Source organism: Pristiophorus japonicus, chromosome 6, assembly GCF_044704955.1.
Source record: "Pristiophorus japonicus isolate sPriJap1 chromosome 6, sPriJap1.hap1, whole genome shotgun sequence".
Lineage (NCBI taxonomy): Eukaryota > Metazoa > Chordata > Chondrichthyes > Pristiophoridae > Pristiophorus > Pristiophorus japonicus.
This window is the reverse complement of record NC_091982.1, coordinates 245,590,841-245,613,467: the sequence shown is the minus strand read 5'-3', so window position 1 is coordinate 245,613,467 and position 22,627 is coordinate 245,590,841. Positions and strand designations below refer to the sequence as shown.

Here is a 22,627-nt window from a genome sequence, read left to right as displayed (position 1 = left end):
AGGGAGGGTTCCGCCACTTGCTTCGGAGCGATCGCCTGGTGAGTCTGGGGGGGGGGGGGGGGGGAATTACATTTATATATCTACTAAAAACAACACTTTCTGACGCAAGAACCTTGCTTAAGGAAATCAGGAAATTGCAAAACCGTTATCGTGAACGGTTGCATCAGAAGCCCCGTCCAGTCTTCCCTGGACTTCAGTTTGCTCGCGGCACACGGGAAGTGGTACCAGATTCGATTCGATTCGACACTCTGCTTTAAATAGCGCTACTCAAAAAGTGTTTGGGTCCTTTGGGAGGGCCAGAGGTGTGTTGGGACAGGGCGCACGCCGTGCTCCGTTCCCCCCCTCCCCCAACCCCGCCCCCCCCCCTCCGTCTCAGAAGAACTTGTCGTCTATCCTGAAGTGGGGCCTGGTGACGTCGTCAGGGTTGATGAAGACGGAGATGGACTTGCCCGGGTTCTCGGTCACCAGCTGCTGCAGCTTCTTGGCCAGCCGGTCGTCGTGGTGCTGCCGCATGTCCCCCGAGCCGCTGTCCGAGGACGGGGAGGGGGTGCCCGAGCCCGAGCCGCCGCCGCCGCCGCCCCCCCGCCGGTGGAGGTCCTGGCTCAGCCGGTTGGCGGCCTTGACGTGCTCGATGGCGGTGCGCAGGTGCTCGGCGGGGTCGGAGCGGACCGAGGACAGCTTGCGGGCGTGGAGCACGGCCGCCTCGTCGGAGAGGTACTCGAACATGTTGCACTGGGGGATGAAGTAGTTGGGGCACGACCGGTTCACCAGGCAGTGCTGCAGGTCGTCGATCAGGCCCAGCAGGAAGTCGGCCGCGTATTCCTCCTGGGCCAGGAAGGTGGCCGGGAGCCGGTCGCAGGCCCAGAGCATCATGCTGCGCAGGTGGTAGGGGCTGATGGCCTTGGGTCGCGACAGGAGCTTCATGATCACGGCCTTGCAGGCCTGATAGGCCTGCATGAGGCTGCCGGAGATGCACTTCTTCAGCTGGACCTCGCTGCGGGCGAAGGACAGGCGCCATTCGTTCTCCCGCTTGCCCTGCAGGGACGAGGCTGGCACCAGGTAGAAGCCGCTGATGACCTCCTCCTCCGTGATCTTGCCATCCCAGAAGTGGTTCTCCATCAGCCAGCTCTGCGCCACGGCGGGCCAGCCCTTGAAGGAGACCACAGGGATGATGTCGTAGAGCATACGGCTGGAGCCCACGGCCAGGATGACAGAGATCACCGTGCCGTTCTTCTCCACCCGCTCCACCTTGGGCATCCCCCGCTGGGGCTTCTTCTGCACCTCCGACAGCACCATGGCAATGGCGTCGTAGAACCAGCCCGCCACCCGGGTGGGGGAGAAGAAGTAGTTGGTGCCCCCGTTCATGTGGTCCACCACAGTGCAGCAGTCCTTCCACTTGTTGATGGTCCCCTCGTCGAAGAGCCGCAGGCTCAGCCACGAGTGGCAAAGGGCAGAGTGGCGCATGTCCAGGGTGACTGGCTGGTTACGGTCGTGGAGTTTGAGGGCGGGGACCAGGAGGGTGAAGTCCATGTCATAATCCGTGCCCCGCACGTAGATGCTGAGCTCCTCGAGGTCCATGTCCACCACACCTTCCCGCACGCCACCCGACAGCAGCAGGTACTCGTTGGCGACCGGCAGCTTCTGGTCCAACTTCTGCACCATGCCTGAGCAAAACACAAAGACAGGACAACATGAGCTCGGTAAGGCAAATGGTCAAAAACCCGAATAAATCGCTTCTTTTTCCAAACCGAGCTGCCTCTACCTTGCCGGGCAGGTGACATTTGATCAGGGATGGGAGGCTAGGTGATGTTGATCTCCTAAGTTTCACATCATTCCTGGCTGCTGACCTTTGGCCTTATGACCCTCCGAGATCTCTGTGTAACTGGCCTGTTAGAATCATAGAAATTTACAGCACGGGAGGAGGCCATTTTGGCCCATCTGGCCGACCAAGAGCTATCCAGCCTAATCAACTTTCCTGCTCTTGGTACTTTTTAAAATGTGGTGAGGGTTTCTGCCTCTACCACCCTTTCAGGCAGTGAGTTCCAGACTCCCAATACCCTCTGGGTGAAGAAATTTCCCCTTGTATCTCCTCTATACCTTCCCCCTATTACTTTAAATCTATGCCCCCTGGTTGTTGACTCCTCTGTTAAGGGAAACAGGTCCTTCCTATCCACTCTATTCAGGCCCCTCATAATTTTATACACCTCAGTCATGTCACCCCTCAGCCTCCTCTGTTCCCAAAAATATAGACCCAGCATCTCCAATCTTTCTTCATAGCCAAAGTTCTCCAGTCCAGGCAACATTCTTGTAAATCTCCTCTGCACCCTTTCCAGTGCAATCACATCCGTCCTGTAATGTGGTGACCAGAACTGTACACAGTACTCCAGCTGCAGCCTAACCTGTGTTTTATACAATTCAAGCATAACCTCCTTGCTCTTGTATTCCATGCCTTGGCTAATGAAGGCAAGTATTCCATATGCCTTCTTAACCACCTTATCTACCTGGCCTGCTACCTTCAAGGATCTGTGGACCTGCACTCCAAGGTCCCTTTGTTCCTCTACACTTTTCATTGTGTTGTACCATTTAATGTGTATTCCCTTGCCTTGTTAGACCTACCCAAATAAACCTTGCACTTATCCGGATTGAATTCCATTTGCCACTGTTCTGCCCACCTGACCAGTACATTGATATCTTCTTGCAGTCTGCAGCTTTCTTCTTCATTATCAACCACACAGCCTATTTCAGCGTCATCTGCAAACTTCTTAAATCATACCCCCAACATTCAAGTCCAAGTCATTGATATATACCACAAAAAACAAGGGACCCAGCACTGAGCCCTGCAGAACCCCACTGGATACAGCATTCCAGTCACAAAAACACCCATCAACCATTAGCCTTTGCTTCCTGCCTCTGAGCCAATTTTGAATCCAACTTGCCACTTTGCCCTGGATCCCACGGGTTTTTACTTTCATGAGCAGTCTGCCATGTGGGACCCTATCAAAAGCTTTGCTAAAGTCCATATACACTACATCATGCGCACTGCCCTCGTCGACCCTCCTGGTTACCTCCTCGAAAAATTAAATCAAGTTAGTCAGACACAATCTTCCCATAACAAATCCATGCTGACTGTCCTTGATTAATCCACGTCTTTCCAAATGAAGATTTATCCTGTCCCTCAGAATTTTTTCCAATAATTTTCCCACTAACTAGGTTAAGCTGATTGGTCTGTAATTACTCGGTCTATCCCTTTCTCCCTTCTTAAACACCTTTATTGCATATCCTCGATTTCCATCACTCCACCATTGGAGGCTGTGCCTTCAGCTGTCTCCAAACTCTGGATTTACCTCTCATTCCTTTAAGACGCTCTTTAAAACCTATCTCTTTGACCAAGTTTTTATTCATGTGTCCTAGTATTTCCTTATATGAATTGGTTTCACATTTTATTTGATGACATTACATGAAGCACCTTGGAATGTTTCAGTGTGTTAAAGGCGCTATATAGATGCATGTTGTGTTTTGGATTAACATCAGTCAAGATCCAGTCAGTGACACAAGGCGCTGGGGAGTAGGAGTTACTGAGTGACAGTGCGAGGGAGCTGGATTAACATCAGTAGAGATACAGTCAGTAACACAGGGCGCTGGGGGAGAGGGTTACTGAGTGACAGTGTGAGGGAGCTGGATTAACATCAGTAGAGATAGTCAGTAACACAGGGCACTGGGGGAAGAGGGTTACTGAGTGACAGTGCGAGGGAGCTGGATTAACATCAGTAGAGATACAGTCAGTAACACAGGGCACTGGGGGAAGAGGGTTCCTGAGTGACAGTGTGAGGGAGCTGGATTAACATCAGTAGAGATACAGGCAGTAACACAGGGCACTGGGGGAAGAGGGTTCCTGAGTGACAGTGTGAGGGAGCTGGATTAACATCAGTAGAGATACAGTCAGTAACACAGGGCACTGGGGGAGAGACTTACTGAGTGATAGTGCGAGGAAGCTGGATTAACATCAGTAGAGATACAGTCAGTAACACAGGGCACTGGGGGAGATGGTTACTGAGTGACAGTGTGAGAGAGCTGGATTAACATCAGTAGAGATACAGTCAGTAACACAGGGCACTGGGGGAGAGAGTTACTGAGTGACAGTGCGAGGGAGCTGGATTAACATCAGTAGAGATACAGTCAGTAACACAGGGCGCTGGGGGAGAGAGTTACTGAGTGACAATGTGAGGGAGCTGGATTAACATCAGTCGAGATACAGTCAGTAACACAGGGTGCTGTGGAGAGAGGTTACTGAATGACAGTGTGAAGGAGCTGGATTAACATGAGTAGAGATACAGTCAGTAACACAGGGCACTAGGGGAGAGGGTTACTGAGTGACAGTGTGAAGGAGCTGGATTAACATCAGTAGAGATACAGTCAGTAACACAGGGCACTAGGGGAGAGGGTTACTGAGTGACAGTGTGAAGGAGCTGGATTAACATCAGTAGAGATACAGTCAGTAACACGGGTTACTGAGTGACAGTGCGAGAGAGCTGGATTAACATCAGTACAGATACAGTCAGTAACACAGGGCACTGGGGGAGAGGGTTACTGAGTGACAGTGCGAGGGAGCTGGATTAACATCAGTAGAGATACAGTCAGCAACACAGGGTGCTGTGGAGAGAGGTTACTGAGTAACAGTGTGAAGGAGCTGGATTAACATCAGTAGAGATACAGTCAGTAACACAGGGTGCTGTGGAGAGAGGTTACTGAGTGACAGTGCGAAGGAGCTGGATTAACCTCAGTAGAGATACAGTCAGTAACACAGGATGCTGGGGAAGAGGGGTTACTGAGTGACAGTGTGAAGGAGCTAGATTAACATCAGTAGAGATACAGTCAGTAACACAGGGCACTGGGGGAGATGGTTACTGAGTAACAGTGTGAAGGAGCTGGATTAACATCAGTACAGATACAGTCAGTAACACAGGGCACTGGGGGAGATGATTACTGAGTGACAGTGCGAGGGAGCTGGATTAACATCAGTACAGATACAGTCAGTAACACAGGGCACTGGGGGAGATGGTTACTGAGTAACAGTGTGAAGGAGCTGGATTAACATCAGTAGAGATATAGTCAGTAACACAGGGCACTGGGGGAGAGAGTTACTGAGTGACAGTGCAAGGGAGCTGGATTAACATCAGTAGAGATACAGTCAGTAACACAGGGCACTGGGGGAGAGAGTTACTGAGTGATAGTGCGAGGAAGCTGGATTAACATCAGTAGAGATACAGTCAGTAACACAGGGCACTGGGGGAGATGGTTACTGAGTGACAGTGTGAGAGAGCTGGATTAACATCAGTAGAGATACAGTCAGTAACACAGGGCACTGGGGGAGAGAGTTACTGAGTGACAGTGCGAGGGAGCTGGATTAACATCAGTAGAGATACAGTCAGTAACACAGGGCGCTGGGGGAGAGAGTTACTGAGTGACAATGTGAGGGAGCTGGATTAACATCAGTCGAGATACAGTCAGTAACACAGGGTGCTGTGGAGAGAGGTTACTGAATGACAGTGTGAAGGAGCTGGATTAACATCAGTAGAGATACAGTCAGTAACACAGGGCACTAGGGGAGAGGGTTACTGAGTGACAGTGTGAAGGAGCTGGATTAACATCAGTAGAGATACAGTCAGTAACACAGGGCACTAGGGGAGAGGGTTACTGAGTGACAGTGTGAAGGAGCTGGATTAACATCAGTAGAGATACAGTCAGTAACACGGGTTACTGAGTGACAGTGCGAGAGAGCTGGATTAACATCAGTACAGATACAGTCAGTAACACAGGGCACTGGGGGAGAGGGTTACTGAGTGACAGTGTGAGGGAGCTGGATTAACATCAGTAGAGATACAGTCAGTAACACAGGGCACTGGGGGAGAGGGTTACTGAGTGACAGTGTGAAGGAGCTGGATTAACATCAGTAGAGATACAGTCAGTAACACAGGGTGCTGTGGAGAGAGGTTACTGAATGACAGTGTGAAGGAGCTGGATTAACATCAGTAGAGATACAGTCAGTTACACAGGGTGCTGTGGAGAGAGGTTACTGAGTGACAGTGCGAAGGAGCTGTATTAACCTCAGTAGAGATACAGTCAGTAACACAGGATGCTGGGGGAAGAGGGGTTACTGAGTGACAGTGTGAAGGAGCTGGATTAACATCAGTAGAGATAGTCAGTAACACAGGGTGCTGTGGAGAGGGGTTACTGAGTGACAGTGTGAAGGAGCTGGATTAATGACTAACACAAGAGTACTTCAGCTCGAAATAATCAGTCCCTGGAACAACTTCAATCTGTTGTTACCATTTAATACCTTATATCTTTATATATGTTTACAATATTCCCTTGTTCCATCCAAGTACTTCCCATCTTCCCTCACGACTCAGTCCTCTGGTACTTCTGATCAACCTTGTGACTCTTTCCTGGCCTCCCATTTATACCTGCATAACCTTCAAGCACCAGGCTATTTTATGGAGCTTTATGATTAGTGCTTGGAGCCTCTGAGTCAGCAGGTTGTGGGTTTGAGTCCCACTCCAGAGACTTTGAGCACAGAATTCAAGACGACACCCCCAGTGCAATGCTGAGGGGGCGCTGCACTGTTGGAGGTGCCGTCTTTCAGATAAGACGTTAAACTGAGCCCCGCCCTGTCTGCCCCTCTCTGGTGGACGCATTTTTCAAGAAGAGCAGGAGAGTTATCCCCGGTGTCCTGGGTCAATATTTATCCCTTTACCAAAAATCACTAAAACAGATCATCGGCTCGTTATCCCACTGCTGCTTGTGGGAGCTTGCTGTGCGGAAATTGGCTGCCGCGTTTCCTACCGTGACTACCAATGTTCCCGATAAGCTCTGGAGGTCCTGCGCAGGCCACTTGCCGGCCTCACAAACCGCGCATGCGTGGAAATTTGAATGGGCTGCATACACCCAAAAAAGATTAAAGGGAACATAGGTGACAACACTTCAAAAAAAGTACTTAATTGGCTGTGAAGCGCTTTGGGACGTCCTGAGGTAATGAAAGACGCTATAGAAATGCAAGTTTTCTCTTTATTTCCTTGCACTAGCTTGAGGACGGTACATGAAATAAGTGCTCTGTATATTCAGATGCCCGGATGGTATATCGACTTGCTCCGTCTGGGCAATTGCAAGCATGACTGCTGCCTGGTACAGTTGAACCTCTCTTATCTGGTACTCCTTTAACTGGCAACCTCCCTGGTCCGGCGTCATTCCCGGGGGGCGGTCACAACCCACGCTGTGTCCTGGGGCTGGCTGCTCCTCTTCTCCCCGCTGCCCCTGGAGTTCCCTCCTCGGTCGGGTCGAAGCGTTGTCAGCAGGTACCCGGTAAGTTTTTAATGTCATGGTTCATTTCGGGCGGAGGCAACCAACTCTCGGGGCAGCGGGGTCAACGTGTACCTGTGGCCGTGGGCTGCAGGTTAGCCGAGAAAGATCGGCAGTGTTTCCCTCGATGTGAAGTCCGACGTCTGCCCTTGAGATTTTTTTTTTTAAAGACGAGCGATCGTCATTGTTTTAAGTATTAGTTCAGAGAGCCGGCAATACTTCAGCCGACTTTGTCCTCTCAACTACAAAACGTGCCTAATCGTCAATATCAGTTTTTAAACAAAAAAATAATAATTTAAAAAGTGATTAGGCACGTTTTGTAGTCCGGCAAATGTTCTTATCCAGCACAGGCCAGGTCCCCAGGGTGCTGGATAAGAGAGATCCAACCAGTATTTTATAGTTAAGCCCTTTACAGTAACCCATGGGACAGGCACTAGGATATTTACGTGGCTTCAAGGCTCTCTCTTGTCATTCGCCAGGCCCCTGGAAAATATAGAATCACAGAATCGCACAGCACAGAAGGAGACCATTCACCCATCGTGACTGTGCCGGCTCTTTCGACACCCATTCTAATTTTGAATGTCTCTATTAAATATTCCCCTTAACCCCAAAATCAGCAGATGTTCCCCGTAACGAATTTCAGCACAACAGGCACAGCACCATTTAAATCCGGCTCGGACGGTCTATTCACAGAATATCCAGCCCAGAAACAGGCCATTCGGCCCCACTAGCCTGTGCTGGTGTTTATACTCCGCACCAGTCTCCTCCCATTCTATCTGCCTCATCTTGGCCTGTCAGCAAATCTCTCTATTCCCTTTTTTCCCACGTACTTGGCTAGTTTCCTTTTGGAAGCATCAAAGCTACTCGCCTCAACCACTCCCTGAGGCAGCGAGTCCCACATTCTCACCCCTCTCTGAGTAAAGAAGTTTCTCCTTATAAAAAGAAAGAAAGACTTGCATTTATATAGCGCCTTTCAAGGACACCGGACGACCCAAAGCGCTTTACAGCCAATTAAATACTTTTGAAGCATGGTCACTGTTGTAATGGGGGAAACGGGCAGCCAATTTGCACACAGCAAGCTCCCACAAACAGCAATGTGATAATGATCAGATAATCTGTTTCATTATGTTGATTGAGGGATAAATATCGGCCCAGGACACCGGGGATAACTCCCCTGCTCTTCTTCAAAATAGTGCCATGTGATCGTTTACATCTACCCAAGAGGGCAGACCGGGCCTCAGTTTAACGTCTCGTCTGAAAGACGGCACCTCCGACAGTGCAGCACTCCTCAGCACTGCACTGGGAGTGTCAGCCTAAAAGAAAGAAAAAGCCTTTGTGCTCAAGTCTCTGGAGTGGGACTTGAACCCACGACCTTCTGACTCAGAGGCAAGTGTGCTGCCCACTGAGCCACAGCTGACACTATAAAGTGCCTTCAATATAGACAAACGTCCCAAGGTGCTTGACAGGAGTGCAATCGAGCTAAAATGGCTACCAGACCAGCTGGCTCCTGGGAAATGTTGGGTATTTTTGGTTAAAATGTCACTCTGATGCCCTCTCGCATTGCCCACAGATATACAGGTGGAGAGTAAGAAGAGCTGGAATTATCAATCATTTGGATGAAGGAATAGCGAGCTGTATATCTAGAGGGGGCATAGTTTAAGATTAAGGGGCTGTCCATTTAAAACTGAGATGAGGAGGAATCTCTTCTCTCAGAGGATTGTAAATCTGTGGAATTCTCTGCCCCAGAGAGCTGTGGAGGCTGGGCCATTGAATATATTTAAGGCGGAGATAGACAAGTTTTTGAGCGATAAGGGAATAAAGGGTTATGAGAGCGGGTGGGGAAGTGGAGTTGAGCCCAAGATCAGATCAGCCATGATCTTATTGAATGCCAGAGCAGGCTCGAAGGGCCAAATGGCCTACTCCTGGTCCTAATTCTTATGTTCCATATCGAAGATTGCTGATGACACCAAGTTAGTTGGCACAGTAAGTTGGGAGCAGAAAGTTGCAAAAGGACATAGACAGACTAATTGAGTGGGCAAAACTGTGGCAGATGGAGTTCAATGTGGGTAAGTATGGACCAAAGATAGATAGATCAGAGTATTTTCTAAACGGCAAGACGCTAGAAACTGTGTAGGTGGAGAGAGATATAGGGTCCATGTACATAAATCACTAAAAACTAGTGGCCAGGTACATAAACAAATCAGTTAAATGGCTAATGGGACGTTGTGCATCATCTCACAGGGACTGCAATACAAAGGGGTGAAAGTTATGCTACAGTTGTGTAAAGCTCTGGACAGACCCCATCACCAGGGACTTGAGCACATAAATCTGGGCTGACACTCCAGGGCAGTACTGAGGGAGTGCTGCACTGTCGGAGGTGCCGTCAAACCGAGGCCCCGTCTGCCCTCTCAGGTGGATGTCAAAGATCCCATGGCACATATTTAAAAATTACTCCATGGACTTGCCCCTCCCTAGCTCTGTAATCCTTTTCAGCCTCACAATCCCACAAGATGTCTGCGCTCCTCAAATTCTGCCCTCTTGAACATCCCTGATTATAACTGCTCAACCATCGAGGGCCGTGCCTTCAGCTGCTGGGCCCCAAGCACTGGAATTCCCTCCCTAAACCTCTCCGCCTCTCTAGCTCTCTATCCTCCTTTAAGACGTTCATAAAAACCTACCTCTTTAAACAAGCTTTTGATCATCTGCCTTAATTTCTTTTGTGGCTCAGTGTTAAATGTATCTGTTTGTCTGTAACACTGTTGTGAAGCGCCTTTTTACTATGTTAAAGGTGCTATATAAGTAAAATGTATTATTATTATTTCGAAGAAGAGCAGGGACGTTATCCCCGGTGTCCTGGTCAATATTTATCCCTCAATCAACATAACAAAAACAGATTATTTGGTCATGATCACATAACTGCTTGTGGGAACTTGCTGTGCATACATTGGCTGCTGCGTTTCCCACATTACAACAGTGACTACACTCCGAAATACTTCATTGGCTGCAAAGTGCTATGAGACGTGCAGTGGTCGTGAAAGGCGCTATAGAAAGGCAAGTCTTTCTTTCATCTGCAATAACTGCGTTCAGCTCTGGGCCCCGCCCCTCAGGACATTGGAACGGGAGCAGTGCAGATTCACCAGAGTGATACCGGGGCTCAAAGGGTTAAATTATGGGGCCAGGTTGCACAGACTGGGCTTGTATTCCCTTGAGTATAGTTAAGGGGTGATCTAATCGAGGTGTTTAAGAGAAGCACAGCAGTTGATGGGGTAGATTGAGAGAAACTATTTCCTCTGGTGGGGGAAGTCCAGAACAAAAAGAAAGACTTGCATTTATGTAGCGCCTTTCATGACTACCAGATATCTCAAAGTGTTTTACAACCAATGAAGTACTTTTGAAGTGTAGTCACGGTTATAACAAGGGGGCATAACCTTAAAATTAGAGCCAGGCTGTTCAGGGGTGATGTCAGGAAGCACTTCTCCACACAAAGGGTAGTGGGAATCTGGAACTCTCTTGAAAATGTCAAAACTTAGATTGATAGATTTTTGTTAGGTAAGAGTATTAAGGGTTACAGAACCAAAGCAGGTAGATGCCATTAAGTTACCGATTAGCTGTGATCTAATTGAATAACAGAATAGGCTCGAGAGGCTGACGGGCCTCCTCCTGTTCCTATGTTCCCAATTACAAATTAATAAAAGGAAATATTAAATTGATATCAATAGTAGTGGTTGATATCTTAAAATGGATGGATGCATTTATATATGCTTTAAATTAATGTTAAATAAATCTAATTATTAAATTGAGTCAGTAATTAATTTCTGAAATAGTCATTATTAAATGTAATTAGTGATTTAATTAAATACTACTTAATTTCCCAGGGGTTCATTAACAGTATTTGGACTGTACCATCCCTCTTCCCTTATCTACTTTTGCTAGAAATATAAAAATTCCTGCATTTCTTTTAATTTACAATATTGGATGGTGAAGATTGTGCAACTTCTTTTAGACTAGGCTGTACATTAATTTTAGGTTGACTTGAACTTTGGAAACTAATGAGGGAACAGGAGAGCAAGAGTTGACAAGAAGAGAGAGAGAGAGAGAGCAAGAGACATAAGCAAGCTGAGAGAGTGAGACTGAGTGTGAGCGAGCGAGAGAGAGAGAGAGCGAGAGAGGCAGACAGACGGAGGGAGAGAGGCAGACAGACGGAGCGAGCGAGAGAGGCAGAGAGCGAGAGAGAGAGAAGCAGAGAGAGAAAGACAGAGTGAGACAGAGCGAGCGAGAGGGGCAGAACAGAGCGAGCGAGAGAGGGGCAGAACAGAGCGAGCGAGAAAGAGTGAGAGGCAGACAGAGCGAGAGAGAGAGAGAAGCAGACAGAGCGAGCGAGAGAGGGGCAGAACAGAGCGAGCGAGAGAGAGTGAGAGGCAGACAGAGCGAGCGAGAGAGAGAGAGAGAGAGAGAGAGAGTGAGAGGCAGACAGAGCGAGAGAGCGAGCAAGAGAGAGCATGAGACTGATATTGTGGGCTTGCTGCAGTGTTCGGACCAGACTTTTGATCTATCTGGTAGGTTCAGCAAACCTCTCAGTGGGTGTGAACAATGATGGGGATTCGCTACGGGATTATAGAGAGCAAGCTACGCTGCCTCTTGCCTCTTGCCCCAGCTGAGCGGCTCAGAGACTGCGTGGTTACAACTGTGGAAGTGACCCATCTCTGCAACCCTCACCTTTGGACGTCCTTCCGCTAGGGAGTGATATCTCTGCAGATGCCAAAGAGCTTGTGAGCTGCTGCAAAGGGAGCCTGTTCCTGGGATAGAAAGCAAGTATTGTCCATCAGTCACACCCAGCCACAATATGCCCTTCAGCCCATCGAGAATCATAGAACGGTTACAGCACAGAAGGAGGCCATTTGGCCCATCGAGCTCGTGGCGGCTCTCTGCAAGAGCACTTCAGCTAGTCCCACTCCCCCACCGCCCTTTCCCCGTAGCAATTTTTTTCCTTCAGGTACTTATCCAATTCCCTTTTGAAAGCCATGATTGAGTCTGCCTCCGCCACCCTCAGGCAGTGCATTCCAGATCCTAACCACTCGCTGCGTAAAAAGGTTTTTCCTCGTGTCGCCTTTCTGCCAATCACCTTAAATCTGTGTCCTCTGGTTCTCGACCCTTCCACCAATGGGAACAGTTTCTCTCTATCTACTCTGTCGAGACCGCTCATGATTTTGAACACCTCTATCAAATCTCCTCTCAACCTTCTCTGCTCCAAGGAGAACAACCCCAGCTTCTCCAGTCTATCCATGTAACTGAAGTCCCTCATCCCTGGAACCATTTTCGTAAATCTTTTCTTCCCCCTCTCTAAGGCACCTATCCACAGTATTGCGTTGGTAAAAAAAAAATGATTGACTTGCATGTAAAATAAATTCCGTGGCCTTCCATTAGTTATTTATATAGAATTGGGAAACCTTAGTCAAGTTGCCAAGGTCCGTGGGGCAGGGCAAACAGCAAGTAGGATAGAATACAAGGGAAGGCGAGAAGTGAGTTATGGTAAGGCATCACCAAACTCAACCTTCAGCAGCCTACAGATGTTAGGAAGAAGGAAAGATGGAGAGCAACATTCTCCCTAACTTTCTATGGGTGCGCTGCCCCTTTAACGGCCCATGTGCGGGATTTCAGATTGGAACAGCCAGTTCCTGGGCTGACAGGGATCAGCAGACACCTGCATGGCCATTCAGCTTAGAGGGAACGTTGCCAAGGAGTTCCACAACCAGGAAAAAAGCTGGCCATTCTTGGCTTAAAAAGAGAAAAGCCTTGCATTTCTATAGCGCCTTTTACCACCTCAGGACATCCCAAAGGGCCTCACCGCTAATGAAGTACTTTTGAAGCAAAGTCACTGCTGTAATGCAAGAAACACTGCAGCCAATTTGCACACAACAAGCTCCCACAAACAACAATGTGATAATGACCAGGTCCCACACAAGAGATTGATGTGCAAAGTTAGAGCACATGGGATTGGGGGTAGTGTACTGACATGGATTGAGAACTGGTTGTCAGACAGGAAGCAAAGAGTAGGAGTAAATGGATACTTTTCAGAATGGCAGGCAGTGACTAGTGGGGTACCGCAAGGTTCTGTGCTGGGGCCCCAGCTGTTTACACTGTACATTAATGATTTAGATGAGGGGATTAAATGTAGTATCTCCAAATTTGCGGATGACACTAAGTTGGGTGGCAGTGTGAGCTGCGAGGAGGATGCTGTGAGGCTGCAGAGCGACTTGGATAGGTTAGGTGAGTGGGCAAATGCATGGCAGATGCAGTATAATGTAGATAAATGTGAGGTTATCCACTTTGGTGGTAAAAACAGAGAGACAGACTATTATCTGAATGGTGACAGATTAGGAAAAGGGGAGGTGCAAAGAGACCTGGGTGTCATGGTACATCAGTCATTGAAGGTTGGCATGCAGGTGCAGCAGGCGGTTAAGAAAGCAAATGGCATGTTGGCCTTCATAGCAAGGGGATTTGAGTACAGGGGCAGGGAGGTGTTGCTACAGTTGTACAGGGCATTGGTGAGGCCACACCTGGAGTATTGTGTACAGTTTTGGTCTCCTAACCTGAGGAAGGACATTCTTGCTATTGAGGGAGTGCAGCGAAGGTTCACCAGACTGATTCCCGGGATGGCGGGACTGACCTATCAAGAAAGACTGGATCAACTGGGCTTGTATTCACTGGAGTTCAGAAGAATGAGAGGGGACCTCATAGAAACATTTAAAATTCTGACGGGGTTAGACAGGTTAGATGCAGGAAGAATGTTCCCAATGTTGGGGAAGTCCAGAACCAGAGGTCACAGTCTAAGGATAAGGGGTAAGCCATTTAGGACCGAGATGCGGAGGAACTTCTTCACCCAGAGAGTGGTGAACCTGTGGAATTCTCTACCACAGAAAGTTGTTGAGGCCAATTCACTAAATATATTCAAACAGGAGTTCGATGAGGTCCTTACTACTAGGGGGATCAAGGGGTATGGCGAGAAAGCAGGAATGGGGTACTGAAGTTGAATGTTCAGCCATGAACTCATTGAATGGCGGTGCAGGCTAGAAGGGCCGAATGGCCTACTCCTGCACCTATTTTCTATGTTTCTATGTTTCTATGAATCTCTTTTTTTTTAAAAAGTGATATTGACTGAGGGCTAAAATATTGGGCAGGACACCGGGAGAACTCCTTTGCTCTTTGAAATAGTGCCATGGGATCTTTTACGTTCACCTGAGAGGGCAGACGGGGCCTGGGTTAACGTCTCATCCGAAAGATGTCACCTCCGACTGTGCTGCGCTCCCCCAGTACTGCCCCTCGACAGTGCAGTGCTCCCTCAGTACTGCCCCTCCGACAGTGCAGCACTCCCTCAGTACTGCCCCTCCGACAGTGCGGCGTTTCCTCAGTACTGCCCCTCCGACTGTGCGGCGTTTCCTCAGTACTGCCCCTCCGACAGTGCAGTGCTCCCTCAGTACTGCCCTCATCCAAAAGATGTCACCTCCGACTGTGCGGCGCTCCCTCAGTACTGCACTGGGAGCGTCAGATTTTGTGCTCAAGTCTCAGGAGTGGGACATGAACCCACAACTGTTAAATTCTACAACTGTGGTGCTTTTTAAGGTATATAAAATTCAAGCTTGGTCCTTTGCCGCCAGTGCTGTGTTCAGCAGAAATTTCACCTTGGAACTTGCAGTGCATGTATGGTGCGCAACTCTCTCTCTCTGTTGCACCCAACACATGAAAGGTTATGTTAATGTTACTCTGCTCTTCCATGTGTTACAAGCAATTCCCTGAAGTCAGCATCACTTACATCACTGAGGAGACAAAATTATCCAATAGCCACCTAGGTCACTCTGACCTACACAGCATGTCACTGTGACGTCAGTGTATATTTCACCTTCCTCTGTTCTGATCGCATTATTCCGCACGTCACTGAACAACTGCCTTGCAACCGTGTTCGAGGATCTGACACAACCCTAGAAAAATCCCTCCATTTTAATTACCCTTCTTCTTCTTCTTCTTCTTCTTAACCAGTCCCTCGGAGTCGAGGATGACTTGCTTCCACACTAACATGAGTTCAATGCGGGACCTAGTCTCTGTCACAGGTGGGGCAGACGGTGGTCGGAGGGACAGGTGGGTGGGGTGCTTGGTTTGCCGTGCGCTCCTGCCGCTGTTTGTGCTTGGCTTCATTATCCAATTGTCCAAGCTCCTTCTCTCCGTCGCTATTTACTCGCACAAAACAAAAGGTGGTCTTTGCCCACATTGCGCACTTTTGGATCAGGGACTGGAGCTCCGTGGAGAGACGGGAGAAGCTGGGATTGTTCTCCTTGGAGCAGGGAAGGTTAAGGGGAGATTTAATCGAGGTCATGAATCAAAATCATGAAGGGTTTTGACAGAGTAAATAAGGAGAAACTGTTTCCAATGGCAGGAGGGTCGGTAACCAGAGGGCACAGATTTAAGGTAATTGGCAAAAGAACCTGAGGCGAGATGAGGAGAATTTTTTCACACAGCAAGTTATGATGATCTGGAACGTGCTGCCTGAAAGGGCAGTGTAAGCAGATTCAATAGTAACTTTCAGAAAAGGAATTAGATAAATACTTGAAAAGGAAGAGTTTGCAGGGCTGTGAGGAAAGAGCGGGGGAGTGGGACTAATTGGATCGCTCTTTCAAAGAGCCGGCACAGGCACGATGGGCCGAATGGCCTCCTTCTGTGCTGTAGGATTCTACGATTCTGTTTAAAGGTCACAACCAATCTGACCAGATGTGGTGAAAGCTGAGGTTAACATACAGTTACTGAGTTAGACAGCCTGGGAAGGTTCAATATCATGGGAACTTAGGAACAGGAGGAGGCCATTCAGCCTTTCGCGCCTGCTATGCCATTCAATGAGATCGTGGCTGATCTGCAAACTAACTCCATATATCCGCTTTTGGCACATATCCCTTAATACCTTTGGTTAGCAAAAATCCATCAATCTCAGATTTAAAATTAACAATTGATCTATTACCAATTGCCGTTTGCGGAAGAGAGTTCCAAACTTCTACCAACCTTTGTGTGTAGAAGTATTTTCTAATTTCACTCCTGAAAGGTCTGGCTCTAATGTTTAGACTCTGCCCACTGGTCCGAGGCTCCCCAACCAGCGCAAACAGTTTCTCTCTATCCACCCTCTGCGTTCCCCTGAATACCCCATCCCTTGTCTGAGCTGATTTAGGTGTCAGTGAAGCTGGTTACAAATAACATGGCTGCCCTTGAGCTGGGCTGGGAAGGGAAAAAAAGCAAAGCAGGGACGAAGAGGAGGAGAGAGGACATTTTTAAAACAGAGTGACTGCTGCCAGCGACCATGCGCTGTGCAGAAACATACCGCGCATTAATCTGGAACCGGAAGCCTCTGTTTTTTTCCCCCCTCGGAGCTCGCTCCCTCCCTAAGGAACCCACTCCCATGACGAACCTGAAGCGTGCATTCGCAGAACACTTCCGGTTCATTGGCAGCAGTCGCGTCCTTTTTAAAAATGCTCGCACTATGATGGTGCCTCATCATGTCTTCCGGAAGTCCCAAAGCACTTCATAGCCAACCAGATGATCAGTTTTCAGTGGAGTTGATTGAAGGATCAATATTGGCCCCAGGACACCGAGGATAACTCCCCCAGCTTGTCTTCGAATACTGGCCATGTGATCTTTTACTTTCACCCGAGAGGGCAGACGGGGCCTTGGTTTGACATCTCATCCGAAAGACGACACCCCCGGCAGTGCGGCACTCCCTCAGCACTGCACTGGGAGCGTCAGCCTGGATTACGTGCTCAAGCCTCGGCAGTGGGACTCTGAATCAGAGGCGTGTGTGCTGCCCACTGAGCCACAGCTGACTCCGTGATATGCAGGCACTCAAGGGGTCATTCAATTGCCATCAGGATTCTTCCTCCTCGCTAGCCTGGGAGCACCGAGACCTATCGTAGCAACCCAAACGCAATCTCTAACTCAACGCAGCCCTGCACTTGAGCTGAAACATGAAGAACAGGTCCTTAAATGGCTGAACGAGAGATCTGGTGGCTGCAGTGGACAGATATTCCAGCAAGAGACCTGTTTCTGGATTTTCTGATTTGCATATTTTAGTGTCAGCGACAAACTGTTTATCTTAATTTAAATGTTTCCACGTGGCCATAAATATAAGATAGTCACTGATAAATCCAATAGGGAATTCAGGAGAATGTGGAACTTGCTGCCACAGGGAGTGGTTGAGGCGAACAGCATAGATGCATTTAAGGGGAAGCTGGATACACAAATGAGGGAGAGAGGAATATGAGGATATGCTGATAGGGTGAGATGAAGACGGGTGGGAGGCTCGTGTGGAGCATAAACACTGGCACGGAGCAGTTGGGCCTGTTTCTGTGCTATAAATTCTGTGTCATTTCTTATCAATGTTTCACAGATAGCATTAAAATGAGGTTAAACTGAAAATCCTGGCTGAGACAAAAGCATAAATACTGCAGATGTTGTAAATCTGAAATAAAAACTGGAAACACTCAATGGGTCAGGCAGTGTCCGCGGAGAGAGAAAACAGAGCTAACGTTTCAGGTCGATGACCCTTCATCCCTTTTTTTAAACTGTTGAAAATCCGGGCTTATGTCTTCAGAAGAGGAGAGGAAAGAGTTGTGGGAGGGAATAGAGACAAGAACAGAATGGCAGTGTGCCAATTATTCATGTGATACCCAATCTGGGCAAGGTACGGGGGGGGGAGCATCACTCCAGATAGCAGAGAGATTTGGCAACGACCAGTTGACGCAGGCAGCAGAAGGAGAGAAAAGAAACTGGGGTGAAGGCCAAGTGAGTTTGTTCTGTGAAACAGCTCCATCTGCCAGAGACGTCGCTTCACGATTTGGCCAACACATCTGTCGAAGGCGCACCCACCTAGATACTTACGCTGTGGAACTGGTCAGGTTAATTCCCACCAACATGTGTGCCATTGCCCACTGACGTTCAATCTGGAAACACCTCTGTGTTTAGCTGACAACGCGCAGTGCTTTGCATCAAATTACTTTGGATAAATGTTTCCCATCTGTCTGCTTCCTTTCCTCATCTACTGTCCTTCCGTATGCACAAGAGAGAGAGAGAGAGAGCGAGAGACAGAGAGCGAGAGAGAGAAACAAGAGAAGCAGAGATTGTTCTCTTCAGAGCAGAGCAGGTAAATAAGGAGAAATAGGCAGAACCTTTCACATCCCCAAACACTTTACAGCCAATGAGGTATTTCTGAATTGTAGTCACTGTTGTAATGTACGAAACACGGCACCCATTTTGCACACAGCAAGCTCACACAAACAGCAATCACATGATCACAACCAGAATAGCTGTTATTTTTCTAAAAAGTGATGTTGGTTAAAGGATAAATGTTGGCTAGGACACCCCCTGCACCTTTTTGAAATAGTGCTGTGGGATCTTTTACTCCACCTGAGAGGGCAGACGGAGCCTTGGTTTAATGTCTCACCTGAAAGACGGCATCTCCGACAGTGCAGCACTCCCTCAGTACTGCCCCTCCGACAGTGCAGCGCTCCCTCAGTACTGCCGCTCCGACAGTGCGGCGCTCCCTCAGTACTGCCCCTCCGACAGTGCGGCGCTCCTTCAGTGCTGCCCCTCCGACAAGCAGCGCTCCCTCAGTACTGCACTGGGAGTGTGAGCCTGGATTAGATGTTCAAGTCTCGGGAGTGGGACTCGAACCTCCGACCTTTTGATCAGAGGTGAGAGAGATTGCTGCTCACGGAGCCACGGCTGACACCTTGGCTGGAATAGCACTTGGGTGCCACACTGGAGGGCAGGCGGGGAATGACACCTCACCAATGGGGTCAGCTCCTTCGGGAAAAAAAACTGCAGGTGAAAATTGGACCCACCAACTACAAGGTGAATTTTTTAAAAAAGAGGTGAATAAAGCAAGTTTACTGTGAGCATCAAATGGCTGCCTTGATGATTTGAACGGGAATGCGCTTTTATTAAAAAAAAGGTGTGTGGCCACAGGAGTTTCCGAGGGATCAATTAGTTGCGTGCAGAGAGGAATCCCACAGCAGGAAGCAACTGTCTCATTAACGGAGCGGACACAGTGATGTAACATGCAGACAGTCAGTTGCTGAATGGAGGACTCACACCTGCCAACACGCACTAGGAACCAAGGCCGCTCAAACAACACCACCTGCAATATAGTAAAATGGTAGGTGCACGCCACAGGTGCTCAACTGTGCAAAGCACAGATCTCCCCGTGGCACATTGCTGCTCAAAGGCGCATAACACGAGCTGCCCCGAAGGCCGAGATCCTACAGTGGGTGACCACCCTGAGCTACGTACAGGCCCGCAAGATCTCAGGTTTGACCAGTTCCAACAACAACTTGCATTTATATCGCACCTTCACAACAGTAAAACGCCCCACGGCGCGCCACGGGAGCGTCGACAAAAATTGACACCGAGAGACACACAAGGGATATTAGGAGCGGTGACCAAATCCTTGGTCAAAGAGGGAAGTGGAGAGGCGTAGAGGTTTAGGGAGGGAATTCCAGAGCTCGGGGCCGGCCGCCAATGGTGGAGCGATGGAAATCGGGGGTTTCGCGCAAGAGGCCAGCATTGGAGGAGTGCAGAGATCTGGGAGGGTTGTGGGGGCTGGAGGAGATTACGGAGATAGTGAGGAGCTGAGGGCCATGGAGGGATTTGGAAACAAGGATGAGAATTCTAAAATCAAGGTGTTGCCGGACTGGGAGCCAATGTAGGTCAGCAAGCACAGGGGTGATGGGTGAGCGGGGCTTGGTGTGAGTTAGGACACGGGCAGCCGAGCTTTGGATGAGCTCATGCTTACAGAGAATGGAAAGCGGGAGGATGGCCAGGAGAGTGTTGGAATAGTCGAGACTGGAGGTAACAAATGCATGGAGGAGGGTTTCAGCAGATGAGCTGAGGCAGGGGCAGAGACGGACGATGTTACGGAGCTGGACGTCAAAGGGAGCTATATAAATGCAAGCTCTTTATTTGTTATAAATAATGGGATTTTGCATATAGCTGCAAGTTCAAATGCGATACGCTCCTGTCCCACTGGGCTGGCACTGCACCTGTCGTAGGTCCGTATTCAGGGCAGGTTTGAGTTGTTGGCCTTTTTGCAGATGCATCCTTTAGGACGCTCTGTAAAACCGCCCTCTCTGACCACGCTTTCGCTCACCTGTCCCAATATCTCCTTGAGTGGCTCGGTGTCAGATTCTGGTTTGAAAATCGCTCCTGTGAAGCGCCTTGGGGTGCTTTACTGCATTAAAGGTGCTATATAAATGTAAGTTGTTGCATGACTATTGTAGAATGAAGAAACATATTCCACTCATCCCCTACTCTGGAAAACATTCACAGAGGTGACTTTGGACCTGTGGTTCCCCAAGCTCTCCACCACTGGGGAGCCCTCGTCTCATGTCTGGGTCTGTTGTAGACTCATTGACAGAGATTGAGTGATAATTTTAAAAAGGAGTCGGGAAGATACTAGAGAACGAGGAATTTACATGGTTATGGACAAAAAGCTGGGGAGTGGGACTGAGCACGACTGCTTTTTCACAGAACTGGCATGGGCACGATAGGCCGAATAGCCTTTTTCTGTGCTGTCAGTTTCTATAATTCAATGATTGCTACTGTAATATATATAGATGCACCTGCGAGTATGCTCACAGGTGTTGTAGAGCTGTTGGAGGCGTGGCCTAATCATTTGGAGCTGTGCAGCAGTGAGGGAAGGAGCTCCCTGCTTTGGCTCCTGCCTGAGGCCTGTGTGAACCCTGAATATCAGCCTAGGAAGAGGAGGAAGGGGCTTACTGCTATTCACCATCCAGAGGGAGAGGAGAAGAGCAGAAAATAACAACTACACCACTGCTACAGAGAGTTGGAGAGAGGGGGAAAAAGAACATCCAGTGTGGAAGGAGGGAGACCCAATAATATTCTACAGGTGGGTGTATTGGTACACTCCCTAAAGACTTTGTTTTATTGGTGGGGGGAGAAAGAAGACCTTCTCGAGGGCCGGAACATCGCGGGGGTGGGGGGCGGTGTGTGTGTGTGGGTCTTGCCCACAACTAGGCCCCACACACCACTGAAGCACCCCTCCCCCATTGCCTGGCCTGGGATAGCTGGAGCTACCTGGCTGAAGACTCGTTAGCCCAATTAACATCGTTGGGTGGCTCCAGTTGCCCCAGGTGAAGACATCTTCTCCCCCCACCCGAAGACCATCTATAAGACTGTTTTGCTTGCCATCTGGGGGGTGCACCCCAGCAACACCCACCCACCACTGTGAGGGGAGACCTGCCCTCACAGCTTCCCTCTTTCCCACCCCCCGCTCTCTCTCTCACTCACTCTCTCTGTCTGTCTCTCCCCTCTCTCTCTGAGAGCCCTTTCCTCCTTAATTAAAAAATTGAAGACAACTGAGCAGAGGGAGCAAGGCCCCTCCCAAATCGTTAACTGGGGAGAGGTGTGCCTCATTAAGAGCTCCCTCTGCTCATATATTTAAACGAGGCCAATTAAGACCATTAAGGCCTGTGACTTTGGGGTGGGTGTAGCCCTTAAAGTGACCCCGTGATGGCGACCCCATCCTCGCCGGTGGCAGGGCCAGCAAAGACGTACGCGCAGGCGGCGTCCACATCCAGGGCGCCTCCTGCGCCTCCTGCTGCCCTGCCACCTTTCAAACTGATTACGAAAAAACACGGGGTCAAGAGCTATACTCACCCCACGATGAGCATTGAGAAGTGCGTGCGGGCGATGGCTGGGGTAGTCGGCCCCTCGGCCATTGTCGCGGCCCCCAAAATGTCTGGGAAGGCGGTGTTCTTCCTGGGGTCGGAGCGGGCGGTGTCCCTGGCCCTCGAAAAGGGGCTCACGGTGGGCGGGACGTTCCTGCTGGTGGACCCTCTCGAGGCCACCGCGCAGAGGGTCATTCTTTCGAACGTCCCGCCTTTGTTCCCGCTGAGCTCCTCCTCCCTCACCTACACCAACTGGGGGAGGTAAGGTCGGGGATCAACCCCATACCGCTCGGCCTCAGGGAGAACAGCCTGCGCCACGTGTTCTCCTTCCGCCGCCAGCTCTTTGTCCGGCTGGCGCGGGAGGAGACGACGGAAGGGCACTTTAATGTGGTGCACGAGGGGACTGCCTACCGCGTCTTCTGGACGTCGGACGGCGTGCGGTGCCATACCTGCAGGGAGGTGGGGCATGTTCGTAAGAACTGCCCCGCCTCCAAGGCCGCCAAACCACCGAAGGCGGCCAAGGCTGCCGCCGCCGCCACCCCTCCCCCTAGCTG

General features: G+C 49.5%; 1 protein-coding gene across 1 annotated transcript in view; it reads right to left on the bottom strand.

Annotated features, from left to right (window-relative positions):
* Positions 1-243: 243 nt before the first annotated feature.
* The window catches only part of LOC139265439 (nucleotidyltransferase MB21D2), a 63,743-nt gene continuing 41,359 nt past the window's right edge, over positions 244-22,627 (bottom strand). Inside the window, exon 2 of the mRNA XM_070882444.1 lies at positions 244-1,664. Coding sequence (XP_070738545.1) covers positions 373-1,664 — 1,292 coding nt within the window. The 3' untranslated portion in view covers positions 244-372. The remainder of the gene's footprint in view (positions 1,665-22,627) is intronic.